General features: G+C 36.5%; 1 protein-coding gene across 2 annotated transcripts; it reads left to right on the top strand.

Moving 5' to 3' along the window:
- Positions 1 to 1822: 1822 nt before the first annotated feature.
- On the top strand, positions 1823 to 14621 carry LOC110455948 (uncharacterized transporter slc-17.2-like). 2 transcript variants are annotated; one of them, XM_021506417.1, is made up of 10 exons: positions 1823 to 2258; positions 4953 to 5185; positions 6723 to 6956; positions 8558 to 8645; positions 10200 to 10295; positions 10738 to 10877; positions 11171 to 11320; positions 11680 to 11809; positions 12088 to 12329; positions 13538 to 14621. In XM_021506417.1, the coding sequence occupies exons 1-10, from the start codon at positions 2192 to 2194 to the stop codon at positions 13781 to 13783; spliced, it is 1626 nt and encodes a 541-aa protein (XP_021362092.1). In that variant the 5' UTR covers positions 1823 to 2191; the 3' UTR covers positions 13784 to 14621. The 2 variants fall into 2 exon arrangements, with proteins under 2 accessions (XP_021362092.1, XP_021362093.1); XM_021506418.1 differs by lacking the exons at positions 1823 to 2258; positions 4953 to 5185 and adding an exon at positions 5947 to 6175.
- Positions 14622 to 16097: the final 1476 nt, after the last annotated feature.

The raw sequence follows: 16097 nt of genomic DNA, 5'->3' as shown, positions 1-16097 counted from the left end.
CCCCCCAATCAGCCCTCGAGTCCTCATATCAGCCCTCGGGCCTTCGGCCCTCTGTCTGATTTCAGGACTCTCGGGCTGATACGGGGTGTGCTATCAAAATGGTCATATGATAATCTCTAAATATATCCAAAAAGTAAATCTCCTTAACCTAACATATCACATACACAGAAAAGCTACAAGTCAGACATGTAACTTTAACCTGTGGAGTAAGTATGAAACAGACTATATTTGGTTTGCCGTTGTCTTCCTGTATCAACACTTTTCTTTGTTCTATAAAATGTGGGGGAGCTTAGGACACCCCAATTCAATAGGCCATACAAATCGATAACAATAGAAATTAAAATCGAACACAATAGTAGTCCGATTCAACTTTATTCTCTTTCACAATACAATGTATAGAGAAACATATTTACAATATAATATATAGTAATTGCAGTGTTCGTAGTCGGTAGTACACAGTACCAGGGACGTATAATGTCCCTGACAGTACTGTTTCATAATAAATGCACATTTGTATTGAACACAATAGTAGTCCGTGACACTGTTTTTCCCCCAGTGACGTCGCATTTCTATCAGGCATCATCAGGTGAGAAGGGTTCGTCGTGCTCGATACTACACTACTTCTGGGTGTCACTTTCAGTTCAGACCTAACTTGGGGCAAACACATTCAATCAGTGACCAACAAGGCCAATACGACCTTGGGCTTCCTACGTCGAACTACATATTCATGTACTAGGAAAGCTAACCACAGGCATACACTACTCGTGCAAGACCAGTTTTAGATTATTCCTCAACTTGTTGGGACCCCTATTCCATCAACCACATACAACAATTAGACAATGTACAACGAAGAGCATCGAGATACACTTTTAATGAGTACAGATCTAGAGATCCAGGCTGTATTACAAACATGATGAAATCATTAGATTGGGAATCTTTATCACAAAGAAGGGCAAAAAGCCAGATTGTCAATGCTTATACAAGATCTCGCATAACATCGTAAAAATTAACCCATCATCATACTGGACATCAGGTGACAGACGAACAAGGGGGACACATAAAATAAACACAATATCTACCGAAAAAGACGCCTATAAATTCTCTTTTTTTCCCCCCAAGAACTATTATCACCTGGAACTCATTACCAACGTCACTGGCCCTTAGTGAGGATTTACCTTCTTTCAAGTCCTCGCTTGAAGCAGAGACGTACATGTTTCTATATTACAATTACATACATTATTCCTGTAAACCGAAAGAGGCGACTAAGTGTGGACCCTCCCCTCCCTGCTGTGACTGTTAAATCCACTGCAGAATTGAGAGGCGACTAATGAGGGCATTCCGTAGAAATTGAGATTTTTCACATTTACCGGGCCAGATTCCCACATGCACATGTTCCACGTTTTTGATGTCTCGTCCCTTTTTTCTGGTGCTTATCTCTCGTTGACTCACTTTATGTGATAGTGCATCAACCGCAAGAATAGGCCCTCTACATCAGCGTTCCTTGTCCGCGATGATCTCAGCTTAATTGCTGCCTTCGGCTGTCTTTAGCTATATTTTCAATTATAGTATATCAGTTATAACTTCTTGTGATATGATGTATAACTGTTCTGTTTCACTGTGTCTTGATAAAGGAGCGAATCGCTCCGAAAATTTGACAACCTAAACTTGTCCACACTGTTGGAATTACTTCTTTGCCCCATATTACAATATTGCTGTAATATATACGTCTCTACTTGTAGATTCTACTAATTTTGCATCCTCGTTTTGTACATAGTTTTAACATAATACCTAAAAAAACAACAACAATGAAATGCCACTTCCCAGGGTTAATTGCACTCCAACCCTGGAGTTCTGAACATATTTCGTTCCGGCTTTTTTGCCATTCCGTAGTGTTGATTTCATCATCCGGTAGCTATAGGCCCTAACGTGCCACGCTTGATGTTGTGATCAAGGGCCTATTGTCATTGTTAACACTCATTTTTGCTGCGGATGACCACTTTTCTCAGGGAAAGGTGAATCGAACAGTTAATTATCACACGATGAGGTGGTTTTTTTCCTACCACTGTTGAAACTTCAAAAATAACTCGCCACGTGTACGGAGCATTTTGTAAACAGACACTGGCAGTTTCGTCACTGTTTCGTCATCCTGTTCACGTGTACTACATATATAGTGACCGTACGGATAGCGAATATGACCAAATCCGAGTATCGAGTAGGAAATACAGAAGATGCTGAAATGCAGTTTGACCAAGAACAAGGTAAAAATGTTACCGTACTGTAAAATTACAATCACTAATCAGACTTACTCAAGTTACTGTAACCACGGCCTTAGATAGCAGTCTACATTGTAGTTGTGCTAAATAATGTACTCGGTACCAATCTGGTTTCGTGCCTAAAATAATCTGAATCGTAGCCCCATTTTCCTCTGGACCAGACTTGATTCATTTTCAGTGACATTTTTCTGGAAATACTTAAATTTATTATTGTGGAATCCATTGTTTTTTGCAATAAGTAACTTAAAAGTTGAAAAGGGCCAATGAAAATAAATTGTAGTAGATCTAAATAGATCACTGCATTTTGACAGATCTATCTCCATGTATCTATCTATAGGTGTATTGATAGATGAAGCTAGTACCTGTGATTTATGTGTGAACTTAGCTGCACACAACAGAACATGCTATACTGTAGTTTAGTCACTAACAAATATTAATTTAAGAAAGTAGGAAAAAATCCAGAACAAAAAATAAAGCATATTTATTAACTTCTCTAACGTTATGTTTCCTTAATTTAGCTATTTCATACATCGTCATGTCAGTGTATATATTTTGGCCCGGCTCATAACTTTCCTCAAAATGAATAAAGTATGGAAGTTGCTTCGTATACTCATGTAAAGAACGATGTCAATAATTACCTTTGCAGAAATGATTTGTAGAAAAAAATGTTGATTTTGTCTGAAAAGTAACTTTTGAATGTAGAATTTGAATGGCGCAAAATTGCAATGAATAATATATTAATGTAAAAACTTACCTGTACATGCATTCCTGAAGTATCCATTTAGTGACTATTGTCGAGAAAAATGTTAGAAAATGCTTTAAATCTTGAGAATGATGACATGTATTTTGTTTGGATATTTTACAATAATTCATAAAGCTAACAAGACTTTTGATACAAGTCAAGCCATATTACCTGAGTGAGAATCTGTAGTGAATGGTGTGCAGGTAAAATCTGTAACCAGGTCCAGTACGTATACACTCTGCCGATTGAGCTATATAGCTGTAAGACCTATATATAATAGCTCTATTGACCTATCTAAAATAGGTCTTTTGAGCAATTTTCATGTGATTTTCTTTTTGAAGGAAAACGAAACAAAGTTGCTTTTAAAAGAAGATTTTATCATTAGGTTGATAACAAAAGACATTAAATATAAGTATTCTTTTTAAAAAAAAAATGATGTAAAAATCGGAAATTTCACATTTATGAAAAATGAAAATAAAGATCTAAATGTATACTTTTTGTAGTCAACATTACCATAAACATTATTGTTTTTTGCGACTTTGCTTTGATTTAATGAAAATTGGTATCTGAGAACTTATAGCTCAATACAGCTATAATTTATATAGAGAATAATACATGCCTTTTTCCATATCACATCCAGTATCAACCCGAGACTGCAATATAGGCCCGAGGGTTGATATTGGTCGAGGGTTGATACTTGGTGTGATATGGAAAAAGGCGTGTTTTATTCTGTTTATTACATACTTAGGGGATAGTACGTTGTTTTGAGTGGCTATACTGGCGATTAGAACATGGGTTTGATTTCGAGACCGATAGGTCGAGAGTTTAAACCAAATTTAATGTTCTAATCGCCAGTAGTAGACACGAAAAACAACGTACTATCCCCATTCTAACGCACCTTAACAAATATACTACGCTAATATGTTTAGAAACATTGTATTTCCTTGTACAAAAGTACTTTGTGACCTGAACTGGCGACGTGTCATTCTGCAGCGGACTGACCAACCAGAAAGAAGCTTTCAAAGGAGCTTATCGACAAAATCGGTGATTATTGGTATAGATTTGTGAAGAGTTTTGTGTAAATGCATACGACACATGTGAAATGTTTGATTTGATTTCGGATCTAATTAGATGCCTTTACACGGATGGAACGAACGTTTTAGTAATAAATGGAGGTAAGAACAAGGAATGCGTTCTTTTTACTTCTAATTCATTCAACAAATGCATTTCATCGGTCGTTTCTGTTCTGTTTATCAGCGGGATTTCGCTATGAGGTGAGCTTGACGCCATATTGTTTTGGTTAGAAACGGGGCATGGCTTAAGTGCGATGGGAGGAGCTTAACACGATTGATCATGATTCTATCGCAGATTAGAACATGGTCCGTATCCAATCAAAACACGCGTTGCAAACGAATCGTGTTAGAATAGCTAATAAAAACTACTATCTTATGATCTATTTTTCTTTTTGAAATATTGAAAAACGAAAATAAATCCAAAAGGGGTGTGATATGGGTTTTGCGGGCTGATACAGGTTTTGGGGTGTGATACGGCGGGGGCTGATACGGGTTTTGGGTTGTGACGCGGCGAGGGCTGATATGGGTTAGAGCAAATGTGTCGTATCGCATATGCAATAAACCCATATTTATTAGGAAGTATGTGATAAATGTGAATATAGCTATATAGGTCTTTATAGCTATATAGTTCAAACGTCAGAGTGTACTGGACCACTGGTAACAGGAGGGAGATGGGGTAATTAAGTTTTGTTTTATTTTATTCCACATGAATGAATATATAGAATCCTGCCTATTAAGAATAAAATGTGATCATGTCGCCAATCCTCCAGTGCCGTTGTTCATTGGCACTTTGATTGACTAAGACTTGTGTATTTGCATATATATACTTCGCTTGTAATTTCTCTATGTTATTATGTCTTTCAGTACCATGGTGGACCTCCAAACGCCTACAGCTAGCAATCCTTGGATTTTTTGGGTTCATCAATGTTTATGCATTGAGAGCCAATATGAGCGTAGCTGTAGTGTGTATGGTCAACTGGACAGCGGTGCATGAAAGGCAGAGAAATTCTTCATTTGGCAGTAATGATCAAGCCATGTCCAGCAGCTGTGGTCTTGTGTCTGCCGGGTCAAACTTCACGGAAGCGCCAAAGTTTGAGGTAATTTATCAAAACAGCATTGAAAAGCTTCACGTTTGACAAGTATAAGTTCAACTTTTCAGTTGGGTGTCAACTGAGTTAAAAGACATCTTGTGAAAAGTGGGAAGATAAAATTTCAGCACCAGATACTGATGATTGATAATAATTACATGTGTATTATAAGTTTAGAGCTCCTATGATACTGTATACCAGCTGGAAATGTTCACCGCAGTTTAACTTTTGCCTTCCACAATGAGGGGCAAATTGACCATGACAGCAAACATTCTACCATGTACTTAGAAAGCAATCTTATTCCGTGATTTTACATAGTACAGCATGCTCTATGCACAGATGTAGTTTTTACACACGAATGACAGAATTTACGCTTGGGGAATAAAGATTTTTTCCTGTTGAGAAAGAGTACTAGACAGGGTTTAAATGTTGATTTCCATTTCCAGCATACAAATATTCTAAAGCTNATATTTATTAGGAAGTATGTGATAAATGTGAATATAGCTATATAGGTCTTTATAGCTATATAGTTCAAACGTCAGAGTGTACTGGACCACTGGTAACAGGAGGGAGATGGGGTAATTAAGTTTTGTTTTATTTTATTCCACATGAATGAATATATAGAATCCTGCCTATTAAGAATAAAATGTGATCATGTCGCCAATCCTCCAGTGCCGTTGTTCATTGGCACTTTGATTGACTAAGACTTGTGTATTTGCATATATATACTTCGCTTGTAATTTCTCTATGTTATTATGTCTTTCAGTACCATGGTGGACCTCCAAACGCCTACAGCTAGCAATCCTTGGATTTTTTGGGTTCATCAATGTTTATGCATTGAGAGCCAATATGAGCGTAGCTGTAGTGTGTATGGTCAACTGGACAGCGGTGCATGAAAGGCAGAGAAATTCTTCATTTGGCAGTAATGATCAAGCCATGTCCAGCAGCTGTGGTCTTGTGTCTGCCGGGTCAAACTTCACGGAAGCGCCAAAGTTTGAGGTAATTTATCAAAACAGCATTGAAAAGCTTCACGTTTGACAAGTATAAGTTCAACTTTTCAGTTGGGTGTCAACTGAGTTAAAAGACATCTTGTGAAAAGTGGGAAGATAAAATTTCAGCACCAGATACTGATGATTGATAATAATTACATGTGTATTATAAGTTTAGAGCTCCTATGATACTGTATACCAGCTGGAAATGTTCACCGCAGTTTAACTTTTGCCTTCCACAATGAGGGGCAAATTGACCATGACAGCAAACATTCTACCATGTACTTAGAAAGCAATCTTATTCCGTGATTTTACATAGTACAGCATGCTCTATGCACAGATGTAGTTTTTACACACGAATGACAGAATTTACGCTTGGGGAATAAAGATTTTTTCCTGTTGAGAAAGAGTACTAGACAGGGTTTAAATGTTGATTTCCATTTCCAGCATACAAATATTCTAAAGCTAGATGCAAGGATACAGTTAAGGTGGTTGTATGCAGCGTATAAAACTCCCCATTTTTAGTTATTTTAAATTTTTTAAACTTTCGTTTACAGGACGGAGAGTTTGACTGGAATGAAGATATACAAGGTTATGTCCTTGGAGCCTTTTTCTGGGGCTATTTGGTTACACAGATCCCAGGGGGGTGGATTGCCACTCGATTTGGAGGGAAGAAAGTGTTCGGTGTGAGCATGATGGCAGCCTCTGTAGCAACATTTATCACCCCTGTGGCAGCCCAGACAAGCCCCATGTTCCTGATTGTGTTACGTATAATCCTTGGAGTGTGTTCAGTAAGTCGTCATACATAATCTGAAAGTTAATTAACGCTTTTAAAAATTCTATCCTTCATCATTACAGTCAAAAAGCCATTCAGTAACACTGTACATGCTTGACCTTTTGCAGAAATGTACATATATATATATACTCAAAAAAGTGCTAGCCATTTGTTTTTGAGGGGTTGATCTGTAGACAACTGGTCAAAATTGAATATATAAAGGTAGAAAATAGAGGTCACTTTGAGGAATGGTTGCTTAACATATTTTTCTTGGTTGAAAATTGGTGACCACTGGTTGAATTAGACAGGTGGTTGGTTAATAAGTAAAAAGATTAACCTCTATAATAAGATAGGATATATTTTATAAACAATTCGTTTGCTGCTGATATATTTTGACATATTTACACATTTTAACCTATTGTTTCTTACACTGTGTTTGGCCCTAAATGACTCAAATTATCGATGGGCCGTAAAACAATACGAAACAAACAAAACAAACATACACCATATAAACATCACATATATATACCATATAAACATCACATATATATACCAGGGATGTACAATTTAAGAAGCCTGACACCCAGGGCTAGTAGATTACAACCATATCAGGGTTCGAATTTAACCAGATTTTCTACTTGCATTTTTTCGCAAGTGGTATTTTTTCTTACTTGCTAAATGAGAAAACAACTTGCAATTTGCATTTTTCCAACTTTATTAGACATGTTAACGTAGAATTAAATTCTAAAACAACACAGTATTAACTGACATCATTGGGATGTATACATGACGCAAACCTTGCTGTGAAAGGATGCTGGCCTGCTCAGGCTATTCTAAGATATAGCATAAAAACTGCATCTTAGTTTCTTGCTCCATATGGTAGAGTATTTGGTCTTTTCTGTCTTTGTCCCGACTACCACCATCTTGTCACAGCAGTTTTTGGGTCATACTCTCTAAGGGCAACATCAGCAACTTGTCCATTTGTTATTTTGCCGGTAAAGTGAGCTGTGAAATTTAACCTTGGGAAACCCCAATACAACCACGTGACTAGTCAAGCCTATCGTATTTGCGCTATAAATTGTAACTAAAAATAGATTACCGAAAAAAAAATCATGCATGCGGTAAACGTCATCATTATTTGTGCAGGTACTTCCTAACGGACATGCGCACGGGACAGGTATCGATTGTAAACTTCCGTTAATGACAAAAGATGAATCATTCATTCGGCGAATGACAAGAATGCGCTTAAATGACCACGAGTTGTCAAAGAAAGAATTTGTAAAGACCGACCATTAGAAATGAGGATTATTCAGCCCAAAATTTTCACTCGCAAAAAAATGCTGGTGTCTGAAATCTCTACTCGCAGTTTGCAATTTGCAGTCGCTTTTCGCGAGTATGCGAGCTTAAATTCGAACCCTGCATATGTGTATGATAGAATATGGCAGTTATACAGTGTAATTCACAATCCTGAAACTGCAAATTCAATACTTGAGTATTTAACCACCTAAATGTGAATGTAGAACTAGTATAACATCAATGCTGTGCTGAATATATAGGACACTGTAGTATTGGATACAAAGTCATTTTGACTGACAATTTGTGTTTTACATTCTGCAGGGAGTCACATTTCCAGCTATGCATGCACTCTGGGGAAGTTGGGCTCCACCCTTAGAAAGAAGTAAACTGACAGCATTCACATATGCAGGTAGGTATCATACATATTTCAATGCGGATGCATTTACCCCATTTTGCTTCAAAATTAACAAAACATTGCAAGGGACCCCCAAGATATCTCACGAACCCCTCCACAAATTAACTTTTTGTGTCACCTGCAACGCGACATATATGTAGGTATTACTTTGTCTTCGATTCGACGGTTGCGTCATCCGAAACAAGGTGTCCGTGCGATAACTTAAGTTCCCTTGGGTTGATTGAACTCAAACTTGGTACACATATTGCATACCAACATAGCTCAGACAAGTTCGCATTTCAGAAGTTTAGATGTATTTTTGGTGGAGTAATGCCCCTTTTATTGCCAAATAAGGGCATTGTGTAGTAAATTATGCAAGAACTTTTTATATGCCCGTCAAAGACAGGGACGTATTATGTTATCACGTGAGCGGGCGGGCATGCGAACGATGTCCGCTCGATATCTCAAGTAATTATTAACAGATTAACTTCAAACTTCACAACAAGGTTAATTACCATGAAAGCTCGGACAAGTTCGATAACCGCCATTATCCGACCATAATTTGTGGAGTTATGCCCCTTTACTTGCCGAAACAGTGTCTGCTCGATATCTCGAGTAATTATTAACGGATTAACTTCAAACTTCACAACAAGGTTAATTACCATGAAACCTCGGACAAGTTCGATAACCGCCATTATCCGACCATAATTTGTGGAGTTATGCCCCTTTATGGACTTGCCGAAACAGTGTCCGCTCGTTATCTCGAGTAATTATAAATGGATTAACTTCAAACTTCACAACAAGGTTAATTACCATGAAACCTCGGTCAAGTTCGATAACCGCCATTATCCGACCATAATTTGTGGAGTTATGCCCCTTTATGGACTTGCCGAAACAGTGTCCGCTCGATATCTCGAGTAATTATTAACGGATTAACTTCAAACTTCACAACAAGGTTGATTACCATGAAACCTCAGACAAGTTCGATAACCGCCGTTATCCCACCATAATTTGTTGAGTTATGCCCCTTTATGGACTTGCCGAAACAGTGTCCGCTCGATATCTCGAGTAATTATTAACGGATTAACTTCAAACTTCACAACAAGGTTAATTACCATGAAACCTCGGACAAGTTCGATAACCGCCATTATCCGACCGTAATTAGTGGAGTTATTCCCCTTGGTTTCATTAATGCGATGCATGCGTTCCATGATGTTGTATTGCACTCATTGATCTACCAGTTATGTTGAATGATTTCTCTTTTAATATCAATTACTCACAAATACTTCATATATTTCAATCATACAAACAACTGCTCATTCAATGTGTGACGGGCGTATTATATACCGCTCGCGGTAACCTTGTTTTTTTTATCAATTCCTTTCAAATTTTGTACGGTAATGCTTGAAGCAATAATAAATAGGTATATTTAAACGTAATAGCTTTATCACTTAATTTGTTTAAATTATTGATAGTTAATTTTAATTGCTTTTGACTTTATGTCCAATCCCGATGACTTACATGTAGTTAAAATCATGTAAATGAAATACAATTTTTATATAATTTCAGGTGCACAGCTTGGTAACGTGATCACTTTGCCACTGTCTGGTGTTCTATGTAAATATGGTTTTGCCGGAGGTTGGCCGTCTATATTCTATGTTTTGGGTAAGAAACTACAGTCTTAGTTCATCTTGTTGATCTTTCTTGGTTCATCAAATTTCAAGATTGACAGAAACCAATTTCGCTTAATTAAAGGTTTTGCATGAAGATTTCTTGATATTTTACATTCTATCCAGGTACTTTATTTTAACATTAATATTTGTGTGTACTGTGTACCACCCTCACTAAATAGAATTTGGAATGGTTGGCAAGGATTTAAAATGGTCGGCAGGGATTTTGGATGGTTTTAAGTAGTTGTCTGTCATGAATTGAGAATAACTGATAGTGAATTAAAGTATAATTATAAGGGTCTTGAAGCAACTTTCTATTTTATAAGTTTCTGTGTAGAAACTTTGAATGCTCTTAACTCCATTAAGTTATGGACTTGTAGGAATTTATTTGTAATTTTAGCCGATTTCTGAGTCGTTAATACGGTTTGTTCGTGTAGGAATGGTGAACCTCGTGTGGGTAGTAGTATGGTGGATCTTGGCTAGTGACAGTCCAACACAACATAAAGGCATCACCAAAGAGGAGAGAGATTACATCAATCATGCACTGTCAGAATCTAAACACAAGGAATCGGGCGGGGTAAGCTTTCCAGTTTGTGTCAATAGTATGTTAAGATCTAGATTTGTTTGTATCGACTATAGACACTATGTACTTCAAAAAGTATAAAATAACAAACCCTAGTCATATTCAGACAAGACTAATATGCTTTTGATGTGGAGAGTTTATTCTATTGGTGATAATTTATAATGTGATAATCAATAATTCTCTACCAAAAACTCAATCTCTCTACCACATATTCTACAATGATCACATGTACATTTGTATGTATTGTTGTGATGGCTAACACTATCATAAATATTTCTATGTTTCAGAAGTTAAACGTTCCCTGGCTGAAGTTTTGCACATCTGGCCCTGTTATTGCTATCATCATCGTCAACATCATGTCTGATTGGGGAGCCTACACTCTGCTTGCAAATATTCCCTTATACTTAAAGGAGGTCCTCAAGTTTGATATTGCCAAAGTAAGAAAATATTTTGTTTTCAATTTGAAATGTTTATTTTACAAAGATAGTATTTTTGCCAATGTTTAACGTTAAAATTAGTTCTAGTTCTATCAAATTTTTGCCTGCTTCAATAAAAGTTTGTAAGTTTAAAAAGGCTAAAATCTCTGCAGTTCATATTCAAACATGACATGTAATGAAAAGAAATGTATATGAAGGGCTGAAAATCCATTAAATTATCTACAATTATATGGTGAACCAGTTTCTTTATATCAATTTTGCCAAATATTGAAAAATTGCGCAGAATATCGTTGACCTTTCTCAATTCTAATAGTAGGGTAATAGGAAGTGTTGGTTGACCTTGTTACTGATTTTTTCAGAATGGTCTGTATTCTGCTCTTCCTTACATCGTGTTCTGGGCTGTAATCAACATTGGTGGATGGTTAGCAGACTACATGACGAGGAAATGTTTCACTGTAACTGTCACAAGAAAGGTAGTCAATACGGTTGGTAAGTATTGATCATGTTCTCCCTACAATGTACTTTTTCCTTGACCACTGTGGTATGATCATGTCCCCTCTACATCATTTGTTATCCTTGACCACAGGTATGATCATGCCCCCCCCCCCTACATAATGTATTCTCCTTGACCACAGGTATGATAATGTCCCCCTACATCATGTATTCTCCTTGACCACAGGTATGATCATGTCCCCCCTACATCATGTATTCTATTTTATTACAGATTTAATTGTGCTGTCCTTGATTTTCTATTCCCTTGATTTTAGGTATGATCGTGCCTGCCCTTATGCTGATTGGCTTGGGTTATGTGGATTGTAGCTCTCCAATCCTGGCCATAGCCTTGCTGACCCTCGCTGTGGGACTGTCTGGTTTCCAGTATAGTGGTTGGCTGGTCAATCATGTAGACATTGCTCCTGTTTATGCTGGCATTCTGTTTGGAATATCAAACTCCATTGCATCAGTCACTGGTTTTGTCAGTCAGCAAGTTGTGGCTGCCATCAGGAAACTGGTAAGTTTCCTTAAACTAGTTTTTGATTACCTCCTTTTGCTTTGCATTCTACAAGTGCATACTATGTCTGTTTCTCTGACAAAACATGTAGCGGGCAATTTTAGCAGCGAGGGGAAAAAAAGGAGGAGATATTGTAAAATTGAGTTATAAAATTTGTCAGTTTAGCTTTGTAATCTACGTGTCATGCCCAAGGTTATTAGCACACCTGGCCCGAAGGGTAAAGTGAGCTTATGCTGTGGTGCGGCATCCGTCGTGCATCGGTCTGACATCAACTTTCGGGGAGGTGTTTAAATGTGGGAATAAACCAGAGTACCCGGAGAAAACTCACGTGGTCGGGCAAGTAGTGACCCCATACCTTTTCATCGGGGAATCAAACCCTGGCTGCCTTGGTGAAAGGCAAGTGTGCTATCCACTGCACCACCCATTAATGTTAATAGTCATGTTAATGTTTGAATACTGGAACATATAGCACTGACCTTTTATCATGTATTGAAGTAGATATGAAAGGTACAGTCCTTTTATCTAGGGAACTAGATGTTCATTACAGTGAAGGGTTTGTCAAACTGCAATGGCATAAATGACATTGTGCAACCTCTGTTTTCTGTTGCTTACAGTGTCAGTTCATAATGCTTGGATATTACCCATAGACTATACCTTCTTTTACCCAGAATACGTCAGCGTATTTTGGGAAGAAGACATACCTAAGTTAGATGAAAATGAAATGCTTAACATTCTTCATTGTGAAAAGTGATGTAAAATGATCTGCATTGTGGTCCTTCCATAAGAAATATGAACATTTAAAATTTGGTAATAGATTGAGTATGCCAAAAATGAATTACATTGCATCATGCATCTGTTTCATCCTCATAGAACCGGTTATGTTAGAGGCCAAAATACTGGAAATAAATTGGTCTAAAGTATTGTGATTGTCATTTCCTTTTACACTCAAACAATTGCTGGGGCAAAGAATGTACTTGTTTTATTCCAGCCTCTGGAACTCAGCAAATTCAATATTTCTTCATTGAGAGCAATCAGTAATATTTCCTAGTCTGAAAAATAAGCTAGTTGATGTCATATTAAAGGAAAGAGTCCAGAATGGGAAAGACATTTTCTTTGGTGAGCAATAATTAGAAAATGCTAAAATATTTCTCCTGTCTATCTTTGTGGGTTACCGATAGTTTACAATGCCAATTGTTGTTTGTTTATAGGAAGGAATGGATATGCGGTCCCAGTGGCAGATTGTCTTTTACGTGGCTTGTGGCATGTACACATTTGGAGCACTGGTATTTATTCTTCTGGGAAGTGGAGAACTTCAGCCTTGGGCAATGGAGAAAAAGAGTCCAGAGGATGAGGATCTCAATGAGGATGAGGGGCGCAATGTGGATATTGAGTTAGACCAAATCTGTAATAAGGAGTCTGCGAAAGTGAATGGACACAGTGCTGCTCTGGCTTAATAAGGATGTTTCGGGTTTTAATGTTATAGTTTGAACAGTCAATGTGATGTAGTTGTTAAATTTTACAGCTTTGACACTATATATACTTGTAGTTGTAAACATTTTGGAAATTTCGTTAATTTTTACAACTACACATAAATATCATAGCTTTAATTATTTGATACATATGTAATATGTATTATTATTACAACTTTGCAGATTTGACATAGTTGCTACATTTTACTAATTTGCTGCAATTTTGTTTTGTGCAGTTTTGCAAAAATATAATAATTGTTACAATTGTGCGTATGAATTTGTTATATGATTTTATCCATTTGGCTCAATATTTTATTGTTATGATGTCGCCTATTTGACATAGTTGTTACATTTCTTGCCAATTTGATGTAATTGTTAACATTTTCGCCAATTTGACAATGTTTAATACAGACTGGACAATCATTACTGCAGTGATATATGGGATCAGCTTACTTAAGATAAATACCTATTTTTTTAATAGTGACAAAAAAGTTTGTGGAATGTATTTTTTCCAACTGAACACTTTGAATTTAACATAAAATTGTTGGTAAGGTTGCTTACTGTTTTGAGGGTCATTTTGTTGCTTTTTAGAAAGGCTTGTTTATAAATAGTCAGAACACAATGACCTCTCATGACCTCTGATTACCATATTGATTATAGACGAGTCAATATTCATAAAAGAAACAAGTATATAGATAAATGGGTCAAAACTACAGGTGAAATCTTGTGACATCAAGGGCGTGTGTATACTGTACAATGCACCTGATCAATGATTAGGTTGGTATTCCGTCTTTGCGTATTGCAGAGTTATCTTCTCTTGAGAACAGGATTTGATTGTTAAGTCATTTGTTTGTGAGAGTAACGTCATCAATTTTTGAGAAAACGACGTAATTTTCTCACACAAACCAATGACATAACAATCAATACCTGTTCACAAGAGAAGACAACTCTGCAATACGCAAAGACGGAATACAAAGAAAAAATTGCAATCACCAGATTTGGATATTTGACATGAATGTCAAAACAACATTTCCTTTGGTCATACTGTAGTGAATGTTGATGCATTGATGGTACAAATGTAACTTGATAAAATATAAATTTCTCTACTGACCAAAGGGAAGTAACTCGATCAGAGAAAATGAACAATTTCTTTGACAGATAGTTGGTTTAATATTTATAATATGACATCAGGACATTAGATATGAATCCTTAACGGTCAGAATGATAAATGAATCAGGAATCAAGTGTCTTCCACAATAAATAAAAAAGATAGAGCCCGCATATTTTCTCTTGCCAGTGTGTGTATATGTATGAGTCATTGGGAGAGCTAACATTACCGTCTTTTTGTTTGTATCATGATGAGGGGTGTTTTACTTTCTGTGTGTGTGTACATGTGTTTGTGCCTTTATGACAGGTTTAACTAAATGTGTGTGCAGTAAATGGTATTAAAATGTTTGTTTCTGCTCATTGTAAAACTAACTCCTGCAGCGTCAGATTTATTGCCATGCATCTAACAACAGCTTTCTTTTATTCCTTCCATATGTCAGCACAGAAAATCACACTTAAATACTGTATCATTTAATATCAGGGTCGTGTTAAAAAACAGGCAATTTTCCTGTATCAAGGTTTATTACAAGTGAAAACTTTACTGCCAGTACATCTTGTATATTTAGCATTCAAATTTTAAACGGAATCATGTCAATAAAAAAATAATATTCATTTTGTATGAATTGTTATAATCGTAGAAATGCATTTGTGGCTGATGAGAATGTGTTCAGTTTGGTTTTAGAACTTATAGATGTTGTGTTATGTATACTTGTATGACTTCAGTTTGGTTTTAGAACTTATATATGTTGTGTTATCTATACCTGTATGACTTGAAGGCCTATTTGAAAGCTTTGCCAGTTGTGTTTCCTGAATATCTTATTTTAACAATTTTCCGTACACAGCTAGAGTAAAGCTTCAGAATTTTATATTTTTGGGGCCATGTGTAATGTTGGATTCATATATATACAGCACATAATCAAATACCGGTACATGCATTAGCCCTATATTTTGTTTTTGACATTATGGTACATACATTTTTTTACTGTAATCTGTAGATTAATTTTACTGAATTCAAGTGTAAATTGTCTTACCGCGGTAAGTAGAAAATAAGACACTTAAGCTATCGTTGGTGATATTTTCCATAAAATTCAGTTAATTTTGAGTCTCAAAACAGATAACACTGGGGTAACTCAGAGTTACAAAGACTTAACATTTCTCCGTCCTTTCCTGTTCCTCTGTATAGTGCATGTGA

This window comes from Mizuhopecten yessoensis, unplaced genomic scaffold, assembly GCF_002113885.1.
Source record: "Mizuhopecten yessoensis strain PY_sf001 unplaced genomic scaffold, ASM211388v2 scaffold8437, whole genome shotgun sequence".
NCBI classification, from domain to species: Eukaryota; Metazoa; Mollusca; class Bivalvia; order Pectinida; family Pectinidae; genus Mizuhopecten; species Mizuhopecten yessoensis.
The sequence above is the reverse complement of the archived record's forward strand: the minus strand, read 5'-3'. Positions and strand labels throughout refer to the sequence as shown.

Excerpts from the sequence above, each read along its gene's own strand:
- LOC110455948 (XM_021506417.1), top strand. The coding sequence starts at position 2,192 with ATGACCAAATCCGAGTATCGAGTAGGAAATACAGAAGATGCTGAAATG. Across the intron at positions 5,186-6,722 it reads CGGAAGCGCCAAAGTTTGAG|GACGGAGAGTTTGACTGGAA; the intron begins GTAATTTATCAA and ends TTTCGTTTACAG. Across the intron at positions 10,296-10,737 it reads GTCTATATTCTATGTTTTGG|GAATGGTGAACCTCGTGTGG; the intron begins GTAAGAAACTAC and ends TTGTTCGTGTAG.